This window comes from Salvelinus sp. IW2-2015, linkage group LG19 (genome assembly GCF_002910315.2).
Source record: "Salvelinus sp. IW2-2015 linkage group LG19, ASM291031v2, whole genome shotgun sequence".
Classification (NCBI taxonomy): Eukaryota; Metazoa; Chordata; class Actinopteri; order Salmoniformes; family Salmonidae; genus Salvelinus; species Salvelinus sp. IW2-2015.
Genome location: NC_036859.1, coordinates 7416888 through 7436967, shown reverse-complemented (window position 1 = coordinate 7436967; position 20080 = coordinate 7416888). Strand labels below are relative to the sequence as shown.

General features: G+C 44.1%; 1 protein-coding gene across 3 annotated transcripts in view; it reads left to right on the top strand.

Moving 5' to 3' along the window:
• The window catches only part of LOC111979559 (receptor-type tyrosine-protein phosphatase S-like), a 98715-nt gene that overhangs the window by 33617 nt on the left and 45018 nt on the right, over positions 1–20080 (top strand). For 2 of the 3 annotated variants that reach the window (XM_070448772.1, XM_070448771.1), the window contains exon 6: positions 13439–13627. In XM_070448772.1, the coding sequence (XP_070304873.1) occupies positions 13439–13627 (189 nt within the window). Of the gene's footprint in view, positions 1–13438; positions 13628–17348; positions 17360–20080 lie in introns of all 3 variants that reach the window. The other variant, XM_070448773.1, reaches the window with a different exon arrangement.

The window sequence follows — 20080 nt, the reverse complement described above, 5'->3', positions numbered from 1 at the left end:
GGCAACCAGGGCAGGTTCCAGTGGGTCGTCAGGCACTCACACTCAGCTGGGTCGTCAGGTTTCTGCGCCTCAGCTAGGCGACCGCGTCCGCTCCGGATCCCCGGGATCGTCCCTTTGGTTGGCGTCCTGCGGCTGGAGCCGAACGCGCCGGGGAGGGGGGGATGGTGAAAGAAACCACTACTAAAGGACACCAGTAAGAAGAAGTGTCTTTGTGAGATGCAGAGTGGGTGAACGGATGATCTCCGCATGTGTGGTTCCCACCGTGAAGCATGGAGTGGGAGGTGTGATGGTGTGGGGGTGCTTTACTGGTGACACTGGCAGTTATTTATTTAGAATTCCAGACACACTTAATCAGCATGGCAACCCCAGCATTCTGCAGCGATATGCCATCCCATCTGGTTTGCTCTTAGTGGGACTATCATTTGTTTTCCAACCTAACAAAATGTGGAAAAAGTCCAGGACTCTGAATACTTTCCAAAGGCACTGTATATCCTCCTAATATTGTACAATCTGTGTGTTGATTCATTGGCCTGGGCTATTGTTTGTTTGAATTCAAGACCAGATTGATCAGAATAGCCACTCATTTCGGTTATTTGTATGGTATTAAAAAATATTCAGCTAATGTCTTCTGTCATGTAAATGATGTAGAATTGCATGAAATGTGTTTTTAAAAAAGGCTTATTTTTTTGAGAATTTCATAAATAAAACCCCAGGGTTTATGATTTCTTAATCTGTCCCTGGGTGGGTGGGGTATGGGTTACATTTACAGCTCTCTTATGAAGCTACATAAGACTTTATAAGATCATGTAGAGTAGCATCTTTTTGTAATGGTTGGCCACTCAGTACTCTCTGTCTCCCTATGAGATTTACTCTACAGAAGCCTTGTTGTTGGCCACAGGAGTGAGCTACTCCTCAGCCTGACTGCTAATGGAGGGAAGCTTATGTAGCATGCTGTGGTAACTGGGGTCGGGCAGAGGAGATATCTCATTTAGACACTCACACCCCCNTTAGACACTCACACCCCCTCTCTCTCCTTCGCTATTAAACACATCTAGATGTGTATAAGAGACAGGTGTGTGTGTGTGTGTGTGTGTGTGTGTGTGTGTGTGTGTGTGTGTGTGTGTGCGTGTGCGTGCTAAACCATGATTACCAACACCTCCCACTGCCCCATTTTCAGAAAAAAGGGTCTAGGAGGAAGGGTGTTAGAGAATGATTTTCTACCACTATGACAAATATGCTATGACAGACTGTCTGATCAAATAGAATCAAATCCAATTGTATTTGTCCCATGCGCCGGATACAACAGGTGTAGACTTGACCATGAAATGCTTACTTCTCAACAATGCAGAGTTAAAATTACGAAACAAATTAGCAAATAAAAATAGAAAATAGTAACACAATACATAACAATGACGAGGCTATATACAAGGAGTACCGGTACCCAGTCAATGTGCAGAGGTATGAGGTAATCGAGGTAATATGTGCAGTAAATGTACTTCAGGCAGAGGTAAAAGTGACTATTCAATCAGGATAGATAATATACGGAGTAGCAGCGGCGTATGTGGACAGTGTGAAAGTGTCTGTGTGTGTGTGTGTGTCTGTGTCTCTGTGCGTTGGAGTGTCAGTGTAAGTATGTATGAGTGTGTGGGTGGGTGGAGTCCAGTGAGTGTGCATAGAGTCAGTGTAAGAGAGTCAGTGCAAAAAAAAAGGGCAATGCAAATAGTCTGTGTAGCCGTTTGATTAACTGTTCGGCAGTCTTATGGCTTGGGGGTAGAAGCTGTTCAGGTGCCTTTTGGTCCCAGATATGGCTCTCGCGCTTGGTGTGCGGTAGCAGAATGAACAGTCTATGGCTTGGGTGGCTGGGGTGGCTTTTTTTTCCGGGCCTTCTTCTGACACAGAGGTCCTGGATGGCATGGAGCTTGGCCCCTGTAGCGCCTTGCGATCGAGGGGGGTGTAGTTGCCACACCAAACAGTGATGCAGCTGCTCAAGATGCTCTCAAAGGTGCAGCTGTATAACTTTTTGAGGATCTGAGGGGCCCTGCCAATTCTTTTCAACCTCCTGAGGGGGAAGAGGCGCCTTCTTCGCAGCTGTGCTGGTGTGAAGGTACCATGTTAAGTCCTTAGTAATGTGGACACCAAGGAGCTTGAAGCTCTCGACCCGCTCCACCACAGCCCCGCCTTTGTGGATGGACCTGCTCCTCCATTTCCTGTAGTCCACGATCAGCACCTTTGTCTTGCTGACGCTGAGTGAGAGGTTGTTGGTCTCAGTCCACAGTGACAGGTCAGTGGCCTCCTCCCTGTAGGCTGTATTATCATCTTTGTGTCATCAGCAAACTTGATGATGGTGTTGGAGTCGTGCAGTTGTGGGTGAACAGGGAGTACAGGAGGGGACTAAGCACACACCCCTGAGGGGCCTCCGTGTTGAGGATCAGCATGTGTTGTTAGCTACCCTCAGTACCTGGGGGCGTCCTGTCAGAAAGTTGCAGAGGGAGATGTTCAGTCCCAGTGTCCCGAGCTTGGTGATTAGCTTGACCTGTAGTCAATGAACAGCATTCTCACATAGGTATTCCTCTTGTCCAGGTGGCAGAGTGCAGTGTGGAGTGCAATAGAGATTGTGTCATCTGTGGATCTATTGGGGCGGTATGCAAATTGGAGTGGGTCCAGGATGTCTGGGATGATGGTGTTGATGTTCTCCATGACGAGCCTTTCAATGCATTTCATGGTTACAGATGTGAGTGCTATGGGACAATAGTTCTTTAGGCAGGTTACCTGTGAGTTCTTATAACAGGGACAGTGGTCGTCTATAGACTGGGACAAGGAGATGTTGAAARTGTCTGTGAAGACACTTGCCAGCTGGTCTGCGCATGCTCTGAGAACGTGCCCTGGTATTCCAATTGTCCCAGCGACCTTGTGAGTGTTAACCTGTTTAAAAGTCTTACTTGCATCGGCCACGGAGAGCAAGATCACACAGTCATCCGGGACAGGAGGGGCTCTCATGCCTGGCTCAGTGTTGTTTGCCTCGATGCGAGCATAGAAGGCATTCAGCTCATCTGGCAGGTTTGCATCACTGGGCAATTTACRGCTGGGTTTCCTTTTGTAATCCGTAATAGTCTGCAAACCCTTCCACATCCAACGAGCGTCGGAGCCGGTGTAGTAGGATTGTATCTTAGTCCTATATTGACGTTGGAGGTCGTAGTGGCCTTTCTTGTAAGCATCCATGTCCGTGTCCTGTTTCTTGAAAGAGGTAGCTCTAGCCTTTAGGCCGGTGCGGACACTGCCTGCAATCCATGGCTTTTGGTTTGGGTACGTATGTACGGTCACTGTGGGGATGACGTCGTCGATGCACTTATTGCTGAAACCTGTGACTGATGTGGTGAACTCTTCAGTGTTATCGGATGAATCACGAAACATATTACAGTCTGTGCTAGTGAAGCTGTCTTGTAGCTTAGAGTCCGCTTTGTCAGACCACTTCTGCACTAGATTTGCCGAAAGGGAGGGCGAGGGACGGTCTTGTATGCGTTTCTGTGGGTAGACCATAAGTGCTCCAGAGTGTTAGAGCCTCTTGTGGTGCAGGAGACGTGTTGGTAAAAGTGATGTAAAAAGTGATTCCCCCAGAGTGTTCCTTGTTGGGATGCAGAGGTCCCTGATGCAGCATTCAGGACGGCAAGCACCAAAACGTTCAATTGATACTATAGAGATTCAGATGCTTGTGTTATTAACTTGCACGCGACCGACGCCACTTGTTTGGTTCCACGAGACTAACGTGTTATGTGTGCAGAMCGATTTCAATTGAACGTGGCCTAGCCCTAGTCCCTATGTGGCAACATAATATGCTATTAATGTGTGCATGTCGGCATGTGTTATCTGTAGCAGTAGGGGCTAAGTCGGGGGGGGGGGGGGTGGGGGGTTTGTAGAACAGATAGAATATACAGTCTGACAGTAAAGACTGAGAGCATCATGTCGAGGCCCATTACCATAAAAGTGACATTATCATTTAAAGTGTTTCCCTAAATCTCTTTAGGCTCTTTTATGTCGACACTAGGAGGTAGAGAATTACCCCAGATGACAGTTAAATCGTACCTAAGTGGGGAAGGATCAGGGTTTACCCTAGGTTTGTTCTTAGGCGGGCTCATTTTCCATTGAAACTAAGTGAGATATTTATTTTAGATGAAGGTGATAGAGAGGTCCTAAACTCTGGTGCTGGTTTGTTTTGGGAAATACAGTATGGGTGTGTGTGTGTGTGTGTGTGTGTGTGTGGTGTGTGTGTGTGTGTGTGTGTGTGTGTGTGTGGTGTGTGTGTGTGTGTGTGTGTGTGTGTGTGGTGTGTGTGTGTGTGTGTGTGTGTGTGTGGTGTTGTGTGGTGTGTGTGTGGTGTGTTGGTGTGCATGCCATATCCTGGCTGTAGCACCATGCATGCGTCGCTGTGCAAACACTAGGATTATAGCTGCTAGCCTCGTGACAGAACCCTAGGAGAAAAACATTGGTCGTAACCCGTCATTTCTCACTGAAATACTGCTGTCACACGCATACACACACACACACTTTCAAGTCCGTGCAAAATGCACGTTTTTTTCTGGGTGATGGTGGCCGTGGCAATGGGTGCGGTCGKCTGGATTTGTGAGAATATTTTCGAGGCCATAATGTTTTTTATTTCGTTTTTTTGTGTGCAATTTTATAATCTTTTTAGCCAATTTCCTGCAATTCTCATAATTTCTCGATGGAGTCAAGATACATTTTTGCCGTTTAAAGTTAATTTCCTGCAATTGTACACATGTTTCCATGTAGGTGCTCTCACCTAGAGATAATTTCCAGGAATTTGACATATTCTGCCATGTAGCTGAGAGAACATTTTGCAGTTTTAAAGATCATTTYCTGCAATTCAATGCATTTTGCCAYGGCTAATGCTGTCTTGTTTTTCTCCGACTTAATAACAAAATCAATACTGTTAAATGTATTGTTTTGGGAATTTTCTATTCCCCTGACTGTTTAGATTTCATTTTGGTGATTGTTAATTCTCAAAGATTATTAAAAAAGTGATAGGTCCATTATCTTTTCTACATACTTTATATTTGGTTGTAGTCATTTAAGTTTACACTGAAAGCATTTTTCAATCCAGAAAATGTATTTCAACCCCAAAAATTATATATCTAGATTATTTTTATGCATCCCGAAACAACGGTTAGGCAGGCCACCCAAGGGTTTCTTTATTATTATTGTTTTTTTACCCCYAATTTTGATCCTGTCTCATCGCAACAACTCCCCAATGGGCTCAGGAGGCGAAGGTCAAGTCATGCGTCCTCCAAAACATGACCCGCCAAACCGTGCTTCTTAACACCTGCCCGCTTAACCCAGAAGCCAGCCGCACCAATGTGTCAGAGGAAACACCGTTCACCTGACGAGCAAGGTCAGCCTGCATGCCCCCGGCCYGCCACAAGGTGTGCCAAGTAAAGCCCCCTGGCCAAACCCTCCCCTTACCCGGACGACGCTGGGCCAATTGTGCGTCGCCCTATGGGACTCCTGATCACAGCCAGTTGTGATACAACCCGTGATCGAACCAGGGTCTGTAGGGACTCCTCTAGCACTGGGATGTAGTGCCTTAGACTGCTGCGCCACTCGGGAGGCCCTCTGCCTTAAGGGCAGAAAAATCGCTGAAATGTTCTAGTGTCCTATACATTTTTATTCTAACAGGCATTGGGTGAAAAATAACCAGTGGTAGCAGCCCACTGGGCACACACTGGTTGAATCAACGTGGTTTTCATGTMATTTCAATGAAATWACATTGAACCAACGTGGAATAGACWTTGAATTGAGGAGTGTGTGTGTCTGATGAAKTATGCATTGGTATAAATTATGACCAAGGTGCTCTCATATCATGGCGGTAGGTACAGTAGGTTAGGTTTCTTCTATAATTTCTATAATATCTCCATTGCATGCACCTGTAATCGCATTTGCACTGTTGAGCAGACGTGTTTTTAGGATTTCCACACATGGGGAAAATCTTTTAGCAAGGTCTGCACATTTTTTTGCCTTTGATAAACGCATTTCATGCAATTCGGTGTAATTTACATGATAGAATGATAGATGATAGATGATAGATACATGATAGAATAAATTAACAAAGTATTTTTTTAATACCACAAAAATGACCCAAATGAATGGCTACTCTGWCAGTGACGAACTGAGATCAATAAAAACTACCTGGTCTTGAATGCAAACAATAGCTAAATCAAAAAAATATATTTTAAAAAGTCATATGCGCCAAATACTTGACATTTTAAGGACAGCCACACACTCTAGGAGCTCAGATGCAATAATTGAATAACCTAATATCTAACGTTTCGACAGACAAGCCGTCTTCATCAGGGTATAATGACAAACACTGCAGGGTGACTAGTKTATATAGTGTCAAAGGACACACACAGGTGTCTGTAATCATGGCCGGATGTGGCCTGATATCATTGGTTAATTCTCTGATGTAAAAAAAAATATCATACCAAAAACATGAATGGATAGCATACGATCATAGTTACAATTTGGCTACATAGACCTACAAACGTTTGCAATAGCAAAATCACAATAATCACAAGAATGGCTCAAATCAAAGTCTATGTTGAGACCGAAGGGAGCAAGGGTCTTTAAATTAAAGATCCAGGCAGCCTCTCGTTTTAACAATAAATTGTCGAGGTCACCCCCCTCTCCTAGGGAGGGTGACCTGTTCAATGCCGATATAACGTAGGGAAGAAATCGAGTGGTTTGTTTCCAAAAAAGTGGGCCGCAACTGGGTAAGTCAAGTTTTTGCACCTAATGGTGCTACAATGCTCCGAGATTTGTACTTTTTAATTYGCGCTTTGTTTTACACACATAATTTTAACCACAAAGACAAGTTATAAATTTAAACTGCCTTAGTGGAGCACGTGATAACACCTTTAATTGGGATCTGTTTCCCTGTTTGGGGGTGTTTGAAGGATCTACATTTATAAGTGCCATTGCATTGAGCACAGCCATTACACTTGTAGTTTCCATCCAGTAGGGGCACAAATAGACGTTGTTCAGGGATATCTTGGGGTGGTAAATCAGRGTTTACCAATTGATCTCTGAGATTTCTGCCCCKGGAGAATACGACCAAGGGAGGGTCCGAAAACACATTACCGATACTGTCATCGGATCTTAGAATGTGCCAATGTTTGTGAACGATTCCCTTCATTTGTTCAGAGCACTTTAAATAGCGGGTAGTTAGAACGCAAGAATACTTATTTTTGCGCCAAATACAACTGGTGTAAACTATACTGGGAAATTCTTGCTTATGAGCCCTAAACAATGCAGTTTAAAGATACAAATAAAATAATAACACAAAAGGATAAAAATAAAATACACAAGAATGTAGCTACAGTGCATTTGGAAAATATTCAGACCCCTTCCCTTTTTCCACATTTTGTTACGTTACAGCCTATTCTAAAATAGATGAAATAAAAATAAGAAACCATCAATCTACACACTATACCCCATAATGACAAAGTGAAAACAGGTTTTTAGACATTTTTGCACATTTATTTAAAATAAAAAACCAGAAATACCTTGTTTACATAATTATTCAGACCCTTAATTATGAGACTCGAAATTKAGCTCAGGTGCATCCTGTTTGCACTGACCATCCTTGAGATGTTTCTACAATTTGATTGGAGTCCACCTGWRGTAAATTCAATTGATTGGACATGTTTCGGAAAGGCACACACCTGTCAGAGCAAAAACCAAGCCATGATCTCAAAGGAATTGTCCRTAGAGCTCCGAGACAGGATTATGTCGAGGCACCAAAACATTTCTGCAGCATTGAAGGTCCCCAAGAACAGTGGCCTCTATCATTCTTAAATTAAAGAAGTTTGGAACCAGCAAGACTCTTCCTAGAGCTGGCCACCTGGCCAAACTGAGCAATCGGGGGAGAAGGGCCTTAGTCAGGGAAGTGACCAAGAACCCGATGGTCACTGACAGAGCTCCAGAGTTCCTCTGTGGAGATGGGAGAACCTTCCAGAAGGACAACCATCTCTGCAGCACTACACCAATTAGGCCTTTTTGGTAGAGTGGCCAGACGGAAGCCACTCCTCAGTAAAAGGCACATGACAGCCCGCTTGGAGTTTGCCAAAATTCACCTAAAGACTCTCAGACTATCAGACTCTGGTCTGATGAAACCAAGATTGAACTCTTTGGCCTGAATACCAAGCGTCTGTCATCGGATCTTTCGAATGCACCTGCAATGCATTTCAATTAGCAAATGTGCCTTTTTAAAAGTTAATTTGTGGAATTTCTTTCCCGTGTCATGACATTACTTTCATTAATCTGATGACTGTTATTTATCTAATCAACAAACTATGTTTAATTGTTACCCGATTAAATGAATCATGTAACAATTAACTCATTAGGATTTGGTGCACCACGAATAGCCCTGACACAGCCTGGAGGTGTGTTGGGTCATTGTCCTTTTGAAAAACAAATGATAGTCCCACTAAGCGCAAACCAGATGGGATGGCGTATTGCTGCAGAATGCTGTGGTAGTYATTCTGGTTATGTGTGCCTTGAATTCTAAATAAATCCCTGACAGTGTCACCAGCAAAGCACCCCCACACCATCACACCTCCCCATCCATGCTTCATGGTGGGAACCAAACATGCAGAGATCATCCTTTCACCTACTCTGCGTCTCATAAAGAACCAAAAATTGAACGTTTGGGCTCACCAGACCAAAGGACAGATTTCAACAGTCTAATGTCCATTGCTCRTGTTTCTTGGCCCAAGCAAGTCTCATCTTATTATTGGAGTCCTTTATTTGTGGTTTMTTTGCAGCAATTCGACAATGAAGGCCTGATTCACGCAGTCTCCTGTGAACAGTTGTTGTTGAGATGTGTCTGTTACTTGAACTCTGTGAARCATTTATTTTGGCTGCAATCTGAGGTGCATTGAACTCTAAGGAACTTATCCTCTGCAGCAGAGGTAACTCTGGGTCTTCCTTTCCTGTGGCGGTCCTCATGAGAGCCAGCCAGACTGTCGTTTCTCTTTGCTTATTTGAGCTGTTCTTGCCATAATATGGACTTGGTCTTTTACCAAATAGGGCTGTCTTCTGTATACCATCCCTACCTTGTCACAACACAATTGATTGGCTCAAATGCATTAAGAAGGTGTCATGACTGTCCTGTGAGGATCCAGATGGGTCGGATCAGCTCTGCAGTGGCTGATTTTGGCCAGACTGTAACGATTCCAATAGTGGTGATGAAGGAGTCAGGCGCAGAGAGCAGGGTGGTTCGAAGCAAGTGGATATTTTAATATTCCAACAAGAATAACGAGACGTAAACGCCACACATAAAAGGGCGCGTCAAAAACAGTCCAAAACAAACAGGACAAAATCCACAATTGAACAGACACCACAAACAGAAAAACAACCCCGCACAAAAGTCGGCGGGCCAACTGGGTTTATATAGCCCACTAACCCTAAACACAAAACAGGTGCAACAAATTAGACAAAACTAAATKAAACAGAAAARGGGATCGGTGRCAGCTAGTAGGCCGGAGACGACGACCGCCGAGCGCCGCCCGAACGGGAAGAGGCACCATCTTCGGCAGGATTCGTAACACAGACCCCTCTCCCCCGCAGAGGGGGGAAAGGGTAGCTGGTGGGGAATTGACAGTTCACACCCTGTTGTAAATCAGCTATCTCCCTCTCCAAATTCACACAGGAATGTGCCTTTGTCTACACAGACGTTTTCCCGCCGAAGCTCTACATGTTCTGAAGTCAATACTGGAACAATATTTCTAACATRGAATGTGGGGAATGGTGGGGAATGGTGGGGAATGGTGGGGAATGGTGGGGAATGGTGGGGAATGGTGGGGAATGGTCAGAGGCGATCTAAAGAATAATAATGTCATTAAAAAAGTTATAAAGGAAATACTGTAACTAGAAAAGTATACACAATAGAGGTGTGCAAAGCTCTTATGAGACCTACCCAAAGGTGTTGCCAAAGTTGTTTCTAACAGGGGGGTGAAGACTTATCTAATCAAGGTATATTRGTGTTTAATTTTTCATTCATCTTTAAAAAATGTGTAACACAACAAAATGTGTCAAAAGTCAAGGGGTGTGAATACTTTCTGGCACTGTATATTTAGGCACACACTGTACTGTGCATAAACTCTCCCACATTGTAACGTATGCGCTTGGAGTCGGAAAGCAAGTGCAGGTGGTGACTTTAATAATAAACGGAACATGGAACAATATAACAAACACGAGTAGCATATAGACATGAAACACATAAACAATACTGACTGGGGAAGGAACTGGGAGTGCCAGATATAGGGGAGGTAATAAGTGAGGTAATGGAGTCCAGGTGTGCCTCATGACGAYGTGCAGGTGCGCATAATGATTGATGCCAGGTGTGCGTACTGATGGATCCAGGACCGGTGGTTAGTATTCCGGAGACGTCGAGCGCCGGAGGGGAGGAGCGGGAGTAGGCGTGACACCCATGTATAATGTGGAGAGCTCATATGCTGTACACCTAATGACAGCGAGCAGAGAGGAATACATAAAAGCTCTGTCTCTGTGCTCTACGGCAGTGGTCTRGTCTCATAAACAATTAGTTACACCATGCAGCAGCAAGCAGCCAGCAGAATAGACCCTGAGGTGATGGAAAGCCCCCTGTATGCCTATCTCGTTCTCAATTCAATTCAAAGGGGCTTTATTGGCATGCGAAACGTGTTTACGTTGCCAAAGCAAGTGGGAAAAAACGAACGAAAAAACGACAAAAGCCAACAAAGCGAATTAAACAAAAGAAAGACAAAAACAATCGGACATTAAGAGTAAACATTACAGACAAAATGTTTGAAGAGAATAAGGACATTTAAAATATTATATTATTAGCTGTTAAAAATGTAGTATAACATTTCAAACGTTACACTTTTTCTCTCTTCCTTTCTCTCTCTCACCCCTGTGAGCCTCTCTCTCTCCCTCTCTTTCTCTCAACCCCTCCCCCTTCCACACTTTCTGCCTCYCTCGCTCTTTTCCTCCTCGGAGGGCCTTGCCTCCCGACCTGCCATTCAATCCCTCTCTCTCTCCTTTCTTTMATTTTCTCCCTCCTGTCGATGGAGGTATCGCTAGTGTCCATTCAGCCAGGTTATTAGTATTGATCAGATAGGACCGGGGGTGTTGCGGCTCGTTTTGCATCCCCCCTCAAACGGGTGTCCTCTGGACAGCTAGCCAGGATGTGGTCAGAACCCAGACAATGGTGGTGACAGGGCATCTGACGTGGAAATGATTTTTACTGAGTCTACTTGAGTCTCGTCTCATTTATTTTTCTCATGTTCTATTCCCCTCCCCGTCCCTCTATTCCCCTGTCTCCTCTCTTTCCACTCCTTTTCCTCCTCTCCCCCTCTCTTACTTCCACACCTGCCCATCTCTTCAGTCCTCCTCTCGTCCATTCTCATCTCTTCTCTTCATCCTATTTCTGTCTCCCCCTGTTCTTTTCTCCTGAGTTGGGCCTATCTGACAGGCTCTCTGCAGACTATCTCTGAGGAGAAGGCGATACAGTCAGGTGAAGACAGATGTTACAGTGACACACTACTGGATGGCTGGCAGGGGGAACCGTTGAGATAAGAAATAACAGCTTGATCGTATTCCTGGTATTAAATCAGACTGTTTTGCCCATAGTTACGTTTGTTAGAAAGCATTAGTTAGAAACTCTGCATTAGTTAGAAACTCACATTTGAACTACCCATGTCAAGTGGATCTGTTTGACACTCCATTGGTTGTCATGGTGACAAATATTATCCTATCTCAGAGAGAAAAAGTGATGCCTAGCATGATGGATGTGTGTGGTGTGTGGGTGTGTGTGTTGTGTGTGTGTGTGTGTCGTGTGTGTGTGTGTGTGTTGTGTGTGTGTGTGTGTGTGTTGTGTGTGTGTGTGTGTGTGTGTGTGCAGGAGAAGGGTGTCAGTGGAGGCGAAGGGGAGAAGGAGGAGGGGGGAAGAAAGGAACGAGGGAGGGCTGATGAAAGGATGATTATGTGCTGGCCATCTGGACTGCAGTCAAAGAGCGCTGAAGCCACAATTCACGCAGAGAAATGTGTGCTGTGCTGTGTGTGCGTGTCTGGCTGTTGTGTGTGTGTGTGTGTGTGTGTGTGTGTGTGTGTGTGTGTGCGCCCTGTCTTATGCATCTGTGTGTGGGCACATTGTGTCCCATTGTGTATTTCTCCCCATACCTTGATAGAATTAGCATGAACACACACATTGGCAATAACACAAAGCCCCAACGCAGTCGGACACAGTCACAGACGTCTTTCTTCCTAATCGTTTGTACACTAATAATTAGCCTGCTAACAAGTCGTTATTACCCCCTGTGCCCTGCCTCTCCCTGCTATCTGACTGCCTAATTGACGTTGCTGTATCTGAGAAGGAACCCTGTGCATAGTTATTAGAGCTATAATTACTATACACCTCACGGCACAGAGAAACACGGAGGATACCAGTGTTTTCTGTGCATAGCTATTAGAGCTGACACTACTACCTCCTACCTGCCCAGGCCTCTGGGGAAGGAGCGGAGGAGGGGGTAGCCCACTGTCTGTACTGTGGATATGATATATCATCATAATATGTGCCACTTGGTAGAGGCTTTTCCCAAAACGACTAACAGTACAGTGAGCGTGTACATTTTACCGTAGGTTGTGTATATGTTCCCTGCGGGAATTGAATCCGATGACCTTGGCCTTACCAACTGAACAACACAGGAATACATGTATGTGTGTCAACAGGCCATGTAGGAGCAATGAGCTGGCCAGGCTCCAGGTATTTTACATTTTAGTAATTTAGCAGATGCTCTTATCCAGAGTGACTTACAGGAGCAATTAGGTTTAAGTGCCTTGCTCAAGGGCACCTCAAAATATGTTTTACCAAGTCGGCTCGGGGATTCAAACCAGCGACATTTCAGGCTTAGTGACTGAAGGCCTACTGSATCATTTGTTTGTTTGCCAACACAGTTGACCTAATCTAGTGACCACCAGCCAGCTAGACTAGCGAAGAGAAACCATTAATCAAGAGGGATTGTAGTTTGAAGTGTGCTTGGGAGTCTCGCCACCATCTGTGGGTGTGGTGTGATGTGGTGTTTCTGAGGAGACTCCAAATGATTTTAGATGGAGAGRATGGTGTCATAACACTCAGCACTGCTTATGTGTAGTAGGTTTGTGTTAACCACATTGATCAAACCAAGGCATGATATACTGGGGTTCTGCAATCTATCTTCCATGTTGGTACCAGACATCCAACCTTCCATGGTTCTAATTCACATTCTCTGTGGAACTGTCTTATGAGACAAATGAAAATGACTTGCCATCAAAGTGACTTAACAATATCTCTTCTCCCTCTCCTTTCCCCTCTTTCCATCCCACCCTTCCCCCATTCCTAACCCTCCAGAGGATCTGTTGCCGTTTGGTTTCCCCAGCATCGACATGGGACCCCAGCTGAAGGTGGTGGAGAGGACCAGGACGGCCACCATGCTGTGTGCTGCCAGCGGCATCCCAGACCCAGAGATCTCCTGGTTCAAAGATTTCCTACCTGTAGAACCCAGGTCCAGCCTGGGACGCATCAAACAACTACGCTCAGGTGAGATGGAAGGGAGAGAGGGAAGGGAGGGAGAGAGGCCAGGCAGAGAGAGAGAGAGAAAGAAATGGGTGAGGAATACAGTAGTGATATGAATCACGGGATTCCTCATTATGTCTTTGGGGAGGTTTGTTCTTCGGGAAAAACTCTCAATGGACTACTACAGAGTAAGCTAGATCTGAACTGATGTACATAGCACACTCCTTGAAGCCCTCTTCATGTTCAATGTCATTTTATATATGTTTCTGGAGAGACCAGACGTATTATCTATGCATGTCTGGCAAACAGTGCATTCGGAAAGTATTCAGACCCCTTAACTTTTTCCATATTTTGTTACGTTACAGCCTTATTCTAAAATGCATTAAATCGATTTTTTCCCTCRTCAATCTACACACAATACCTCATAATGACAAAGCAAAAACTGTTTTTTGGAAATTATTGCAAATGTATTAAAAGTWAAAAACTGAAATATCAAATTTACATAAGTATTCAGACTCATTACTCAGTACTTTGCTGAAGCACCTTTGGCAGTGATTACAGCCTTGAGTCTTCGTGGGTATGACGCTACAAGGTTGGCACACCTGTATTTTGGGAGATTCTCCCATTCTTCTCTGTAGATCATCTCAAGCTCTGTCAGGTTGGATGGGGAGCGTCGCTGCACAACTATTTTCAGGTCTCTCCAGAGGTGTTCGATCGGGTTCAAGTCCAGGCTCTGGCTGGGCCACTCAAGGACATTCAGAGACTTGTCCCGAAGCCACTCCTGTGTTGTCTTGGCTCTGTGCTTAGGGTCGATGTCCTGTTGGAAGGTGAACCTTCGCCTCAGTCTGAGGTCCTGAGCACTCTGGAGCAGGTTTTCATCAAGGATCTCTCTGTACTTAGCTCAGTTCATCTTTCCGTCGATCCTGACTAGTCTCCCAGTCCCTGGCACTGAAAAACATCCCCACAGCATGATGCTGCTACCACCGTGCTTTATCGTAGGGATGGTACCAGGTTTCCTCCAGACGTGACGCTTGGCATTCAGGCCAAAGAGTTCAATCTTGGTTTCATCAGACCAGACAATCTTGTTTTTCATGGTCTGAGAGTTCTTTAGGTGCCTTTTGGCAAACTCCAAGTGGGCTGTCATGTGTCTTTTACTGAGGAGTGGCTTCTGTCTGGCCACTCTACCATAAAGGCCTGATTGGTGTAGTGCCACAGAGATAGTTGTCCTTCTGTAAGGTTCTCCCATTTCCACAGAGGAACTCTAGAGCTCTGTCAGAGTGACCATCAGGTTCTTGGTCACCTCCCTGACCAAGGCCCTTCTCCCTCGATTGCTCAGTTTTGCCGGGCGGCATCTCTAGGATGAGACTTGCTGGTACCAAACTTCTTCCATTTAAGAATGATGGAGGCCACTGTGTTCCTGGGGACCTTCAATGYTGCAGACATATTTTTGGTAACCTTCCCCAGGTCTGTGCCTTGACACAATCCTATCTCCGCGCTCTAATTACAATTCCTTCGACCTCATGACCTTGTTTTTGCTCTGACATGCCCTTTCAACTGTGAGACTTTATGTAGACAGGTGTGTGCCTTTCCGAGTCATGTCCAATCAATTGAATTTACCACAGGTGGACTCCAGTCATGTTGTGGAAACATCTCAAGGATGATCAATGGAAACAGGATGCACCTGAGCTCAATTTCAAGTCTCATAGCAAAGGGTCTGAAAACTTATGTAAATAAGGTATTTCTGTTATTTGTTTATAATACATTTGCAAAAATGTCTAAAAACCTGTATTTGCTTTGTCGTTATGGGGTATTGTGTGTAGATTTATGATGAAAAAAGTAATTTAATACATTGTAGAATAAGGCTGTAACGTAACAACATGTGGAAAAAGGGAAGGGGTCTGAATACTTTCCGGAGACACATGAGAGAAAGGAGGAGGGAAGGTGACAGGACAAAAAGGGATTCTTTAGTTTTCTACATTCAGTTCCCCTGTCCTGCCATTTTTATGTCAAGCTGGTTTGACTGTGGTCTTTCAGTTTGTCATACTTCCCGATCTTTCCATTCTGCCTTTTTGTGTTTGTTTGTTTTGTGTCATTTTTTACTCTGCAAAGGGATACTATGGTATGAATAACCCTAGTGTCTGCAGAGAAAGATATGTACACATACACGTATATGACTTATACAAAAAGGCTATTAAACACTAATCCAAGTATTTTTGCCATAAAGAACATGATGTAGGAGAAATTATAGATGCCAGATTGGTAGACACAGAACAATATTTAATCATACATACAGAACTATGGGTAGTGTAGTACAGCATTATGCACATGTAACCAGAGTGTAAAGCAAGGTAATTCCACATGGAGAACATGGTAATTCCACATGGAGAACATGGTAATTCCACATGGAGAACATGGTAATTCCACATGGAGAACATGGTAATTCCACATGGAGAACATGGTAATAACACATCCCTCACCTGCTTCTTGTGTCCTTTTTGTTTTTCTCCATAATCGTCAACAGCCCTCAGTAAGTATTACTGTAACCATAGCCATGCACATACCTTTTTATTGTATTGTAGTCTCTTAGACTACTTACGGTCACTACACCGTTAAAGCAGTCTTTCCCAAATGGTGGATCAGGACCCACTGATGTGTCACAGTCAGTCCTTTTGGGGTCACAGAAACTGACTAGAGACGGCTGTGATTAGAAACATGGTTTTGTTGGTTTAATGGGTCAAAAAGTAAACAACTTTGAGAACCTCTGCATTATAGTCCCTTGAAGACACTGAAGATCCCTCTCTGCTTCTCTACGGCCCCTCTCTCTTTCCCTGATCCCTCTCTTCCCTCCAGTGTCTACACACACACACACACACACACACACACATCCATCCATTCATCATCTCCTAAGGAGGTGTAGTGAGGCATCTGGTCCAAGAGTCAAAGTTTGTCAAGAGTCTTCATAACTCAAAAGTGGTGTACATTTTCGACAACCATCTGTTGTGTAGGTCCTGCCATACGCATTAGGAGAACTCTGCAGGCCAATCCTCCTCATTCATTTGGGTTTGAGGCCTACAGAATTGCCCCTAATGTACGAAGTGAGATCCACACAACATATGGTGTGCAATATGGACTCAGTTTGACATTAGACCACTTTTGACATGTGAAATTACCAAACAAACTTTGGTTTAGGGGTGAACCTTTAAGTTTTTCTCGGATTAGTGATGATGGACAGACATCTCTCCTATTCAATTTTGGGCATGGGAGAGGGACACTGAAAGCACATGATCAACTCTATAAAATCTGGAGACCACCTCCAACTTCACTTTAGATTAGGAGTAGCTAAATCTTTGTAACCACGCAGCTTAGCTTAGTGAACACGTGGAGTAGTCAAATAATCATATTCAGGGCTTGTCTACCCTAGTTTCCTGTATAGCTTACCATTCTTAACCACTCCCATTTATGTTGTTATCTGTCTCTGTGCGTTTCTTTCAATCTGTGTGTGTGTGTGTGTGTGTGTGTGTGTGTGTGTGTGTGTGTGTGTGTTTGGTTGGGTGTTGTGTGTGGTTGTTGTGTGTGTGTGTGTGTGTGTGTGTGTGTGTGTGTGTGTGTGTGTGTGTGTGTGTGTGTGTGTGTGTGTGTGTGTGTGTGTGTGTGTGTGTGTGTGTGTGAGTGTGAAAATGTTTGTTAAAAAGAAAAATGCTATTGAACCCTCTTTGCAATAAGGAATTGAGACCAAAAGCTCAAGAGAAGTTTCAAGTGCTTAATACCAAGTATACAGTCAGCTGAGTGCATCCATTTAGAAAGTTCACAAACACATTTTATACTCTTCCCATGTAGGCATCAGCTGCCCAGCTATACATCTTTGTTTAGCCCTTCCATCTTCGGTTCTGGGCCTGACCCTGCTCTCTGATCCTAGGCAATTTCCTCTTATCTGATTAGGTCAAACTTTCTAAATGAGCAAACACACAGTTTCATGACCCGAACTCCATTAATACTCCCAGTAATCATTCACTAAACAGGATACAAACTAACTACAGTTTAACATGAAACATTTACATTTTGACAGAATCCATCAGTTGGTTTCCATCTGTGTGAGTCTATGAGTGTGGTGTGTCTGCGTCTCAGGATCTGTTGTTTCAAAGCGAGTGCTGTAGAGTACTCTCTATTTCCTCCCTTTCTCCTTCTTTTTTTCTCTTTCCCCGGCTCTCCTGCTTGGATGTTGCACAGATAAGTTATGCCTGTTTTGCGCCGAGCTCGCTTTGTTCCATGGGGACGGGAGAGCGAGGGAGAGAACGAGAGAGGGAAAGGGAGAGGAGGAGGGACGTGAGAGAGAGTTCTGCCTCATTTGCCTTTCATGTGTCTGCAGGAGAGAGAAGCAAAGAGTCAGCTGCAGCACGCAGAGCGGCGAGAGAGCGGGCTCAATAAACACAAACACACGCAGGAATGTACGCGGGAACGTACACACATACATTCCCTAACAAGACAACTCCCCATAGTTTCCAGATTGTTACTGTAACTTCAGCCTCTCTAGATTAGTTGTTGTCCAGGTGTAGATACACTACTCCTGTGGAGAGTCTCTCTCTCATTCTCTCTCTCTCACTCTCTCTCTCTCATATCTTTCTATCTCTCTCTCTCATATCTCTCATATTCTCTCTCTCATATCTCTCATATCTCTCTCTCTCATATCTCTCACTCTCATATCTCCATATCTCTCACTCTCATATCTCTCATCTCTACTCTCATATCTCTCACACTCTCATATACTCACTCTCATATATCTCACTCTCATATCTCTCACATCTCTCATATCTCTCACTCTCTCATATCTCTCACTCTCTTCATTATTCTCACTTCTCATATCTCTCACTCTCTCATATCTCTCTCTCTCATATATCTCTCTCATGTCTCTCCCTCTCTCTCTCATCTCTCATGTGTCTCTCATATCTCTCTCATATCTCTCTCTCATATCTCTCATATCTCCACCATATTCTCATATCTCTCATATCTCTCACATCTCTCACATCTCTACATCTCTCACATCTCTCATATCTCTCACATCTCTCAATCTCTCACATCTCTCATATCTCTCACATCTCTCACATCTCTCATATCTCTCACATCTCTCATATCTCTCACATCTCTCATATCTCTCACTATCTCATATCTCTACATCTCTCATGTTCACTCTCCTTCATGTGTCTCACTCTCTCATGTGTCTCACTCTCTCATACTCTCACTCTCTCATATCTCTCTCTCCTCTATATACTCTCTCTCTCTCATGTGTCTCTCTCTCTCTCTCTCTCATATCTCTCATGTGTCTCTCATATCTCTCTCATATCTCTCTCTCTCTATCTCTCATATCTCTCATATCTCTCATATCTCTCATATCTCTCACTCTCTCATATCTCTCACATCTCTCATATCTCTCACATCTCTCCATGTCTCTTCACATTCTCTCACATCTCTCATAGTCTCTCATATCTCTCATATCTCTCACATCTCTCATATCTCTCACATCTCTCCATATCTCTCACATCTCTCATCTCTCACAGCTCATCATGTCTCTTCATTCTCTCGCTCTCATATCTCCACTCTCATATCTCTCAACTCTCTCATATCTCTCACTCTCTCACATCTCTCACATCTCTCATATGTCTCTCATATCTCTCATATCTCTCAATCTCTCATCATCTCTCAATTCTCTATCATCTCTAACAGCATCTCTCACATCTCGGCATATCTTCTCACATCTTCTCATATCATCTCACATCTCCATATTCTCTCACATCTTCATATCTCTCACATCTCTCATAGTGTCTCACTCTCTCATGTGTCCTCCTCAAGTCTCTCCTTCTCATTAGCTTCTCCAACCTCTTCTGTGTAATAGATCTCGAAGTAGTTCTCTCTCCTCCTCCTCCTCTCTCTCTTGCTCTCTCCTCTTCTCTCTCTCCTCTTCTCTCTCTCTCTCTTCTCTCTCTCTCTCTCTTCTCATCTCTCTCTCTCTCTCTCTCTCAATTCAAATCAATGATTTGCTTTAGGTTGCACTGACGTAAAATTACATATTTGCCAAGAGCTTTACTTTGATATTGACCAATATAAAAATGAGATCAAAATTTCAACGGAACAAACGTAATAACAATATACAAAGCAGTCAAGATATACCATACATTCAACATACAATAAGCATAGCGTAGAGGACATGTGCAGGTTATGTTTCTGTCAGACACTGTCCCTCAACTTCATGGCAGGCAGCAATGTAGTGCGCTGCCAACCCACAGCTCGCTGCGTCCTCCCCTAACAGGCGGGTAAGCCTATCCTCATCAGAGAGGTCTTGAAACTTGAAATAGGGTTTCAAATTTGGGAAAAAATGACACTCTAATTGTTTTATATTTTTAAATTTTGTGCAGGGAATGCAGCCTGTCTCAGGTTCTGCTGTTGTGGCAAAGTGTTTTTTTCACTGTTGCACAGCCTTTCCTC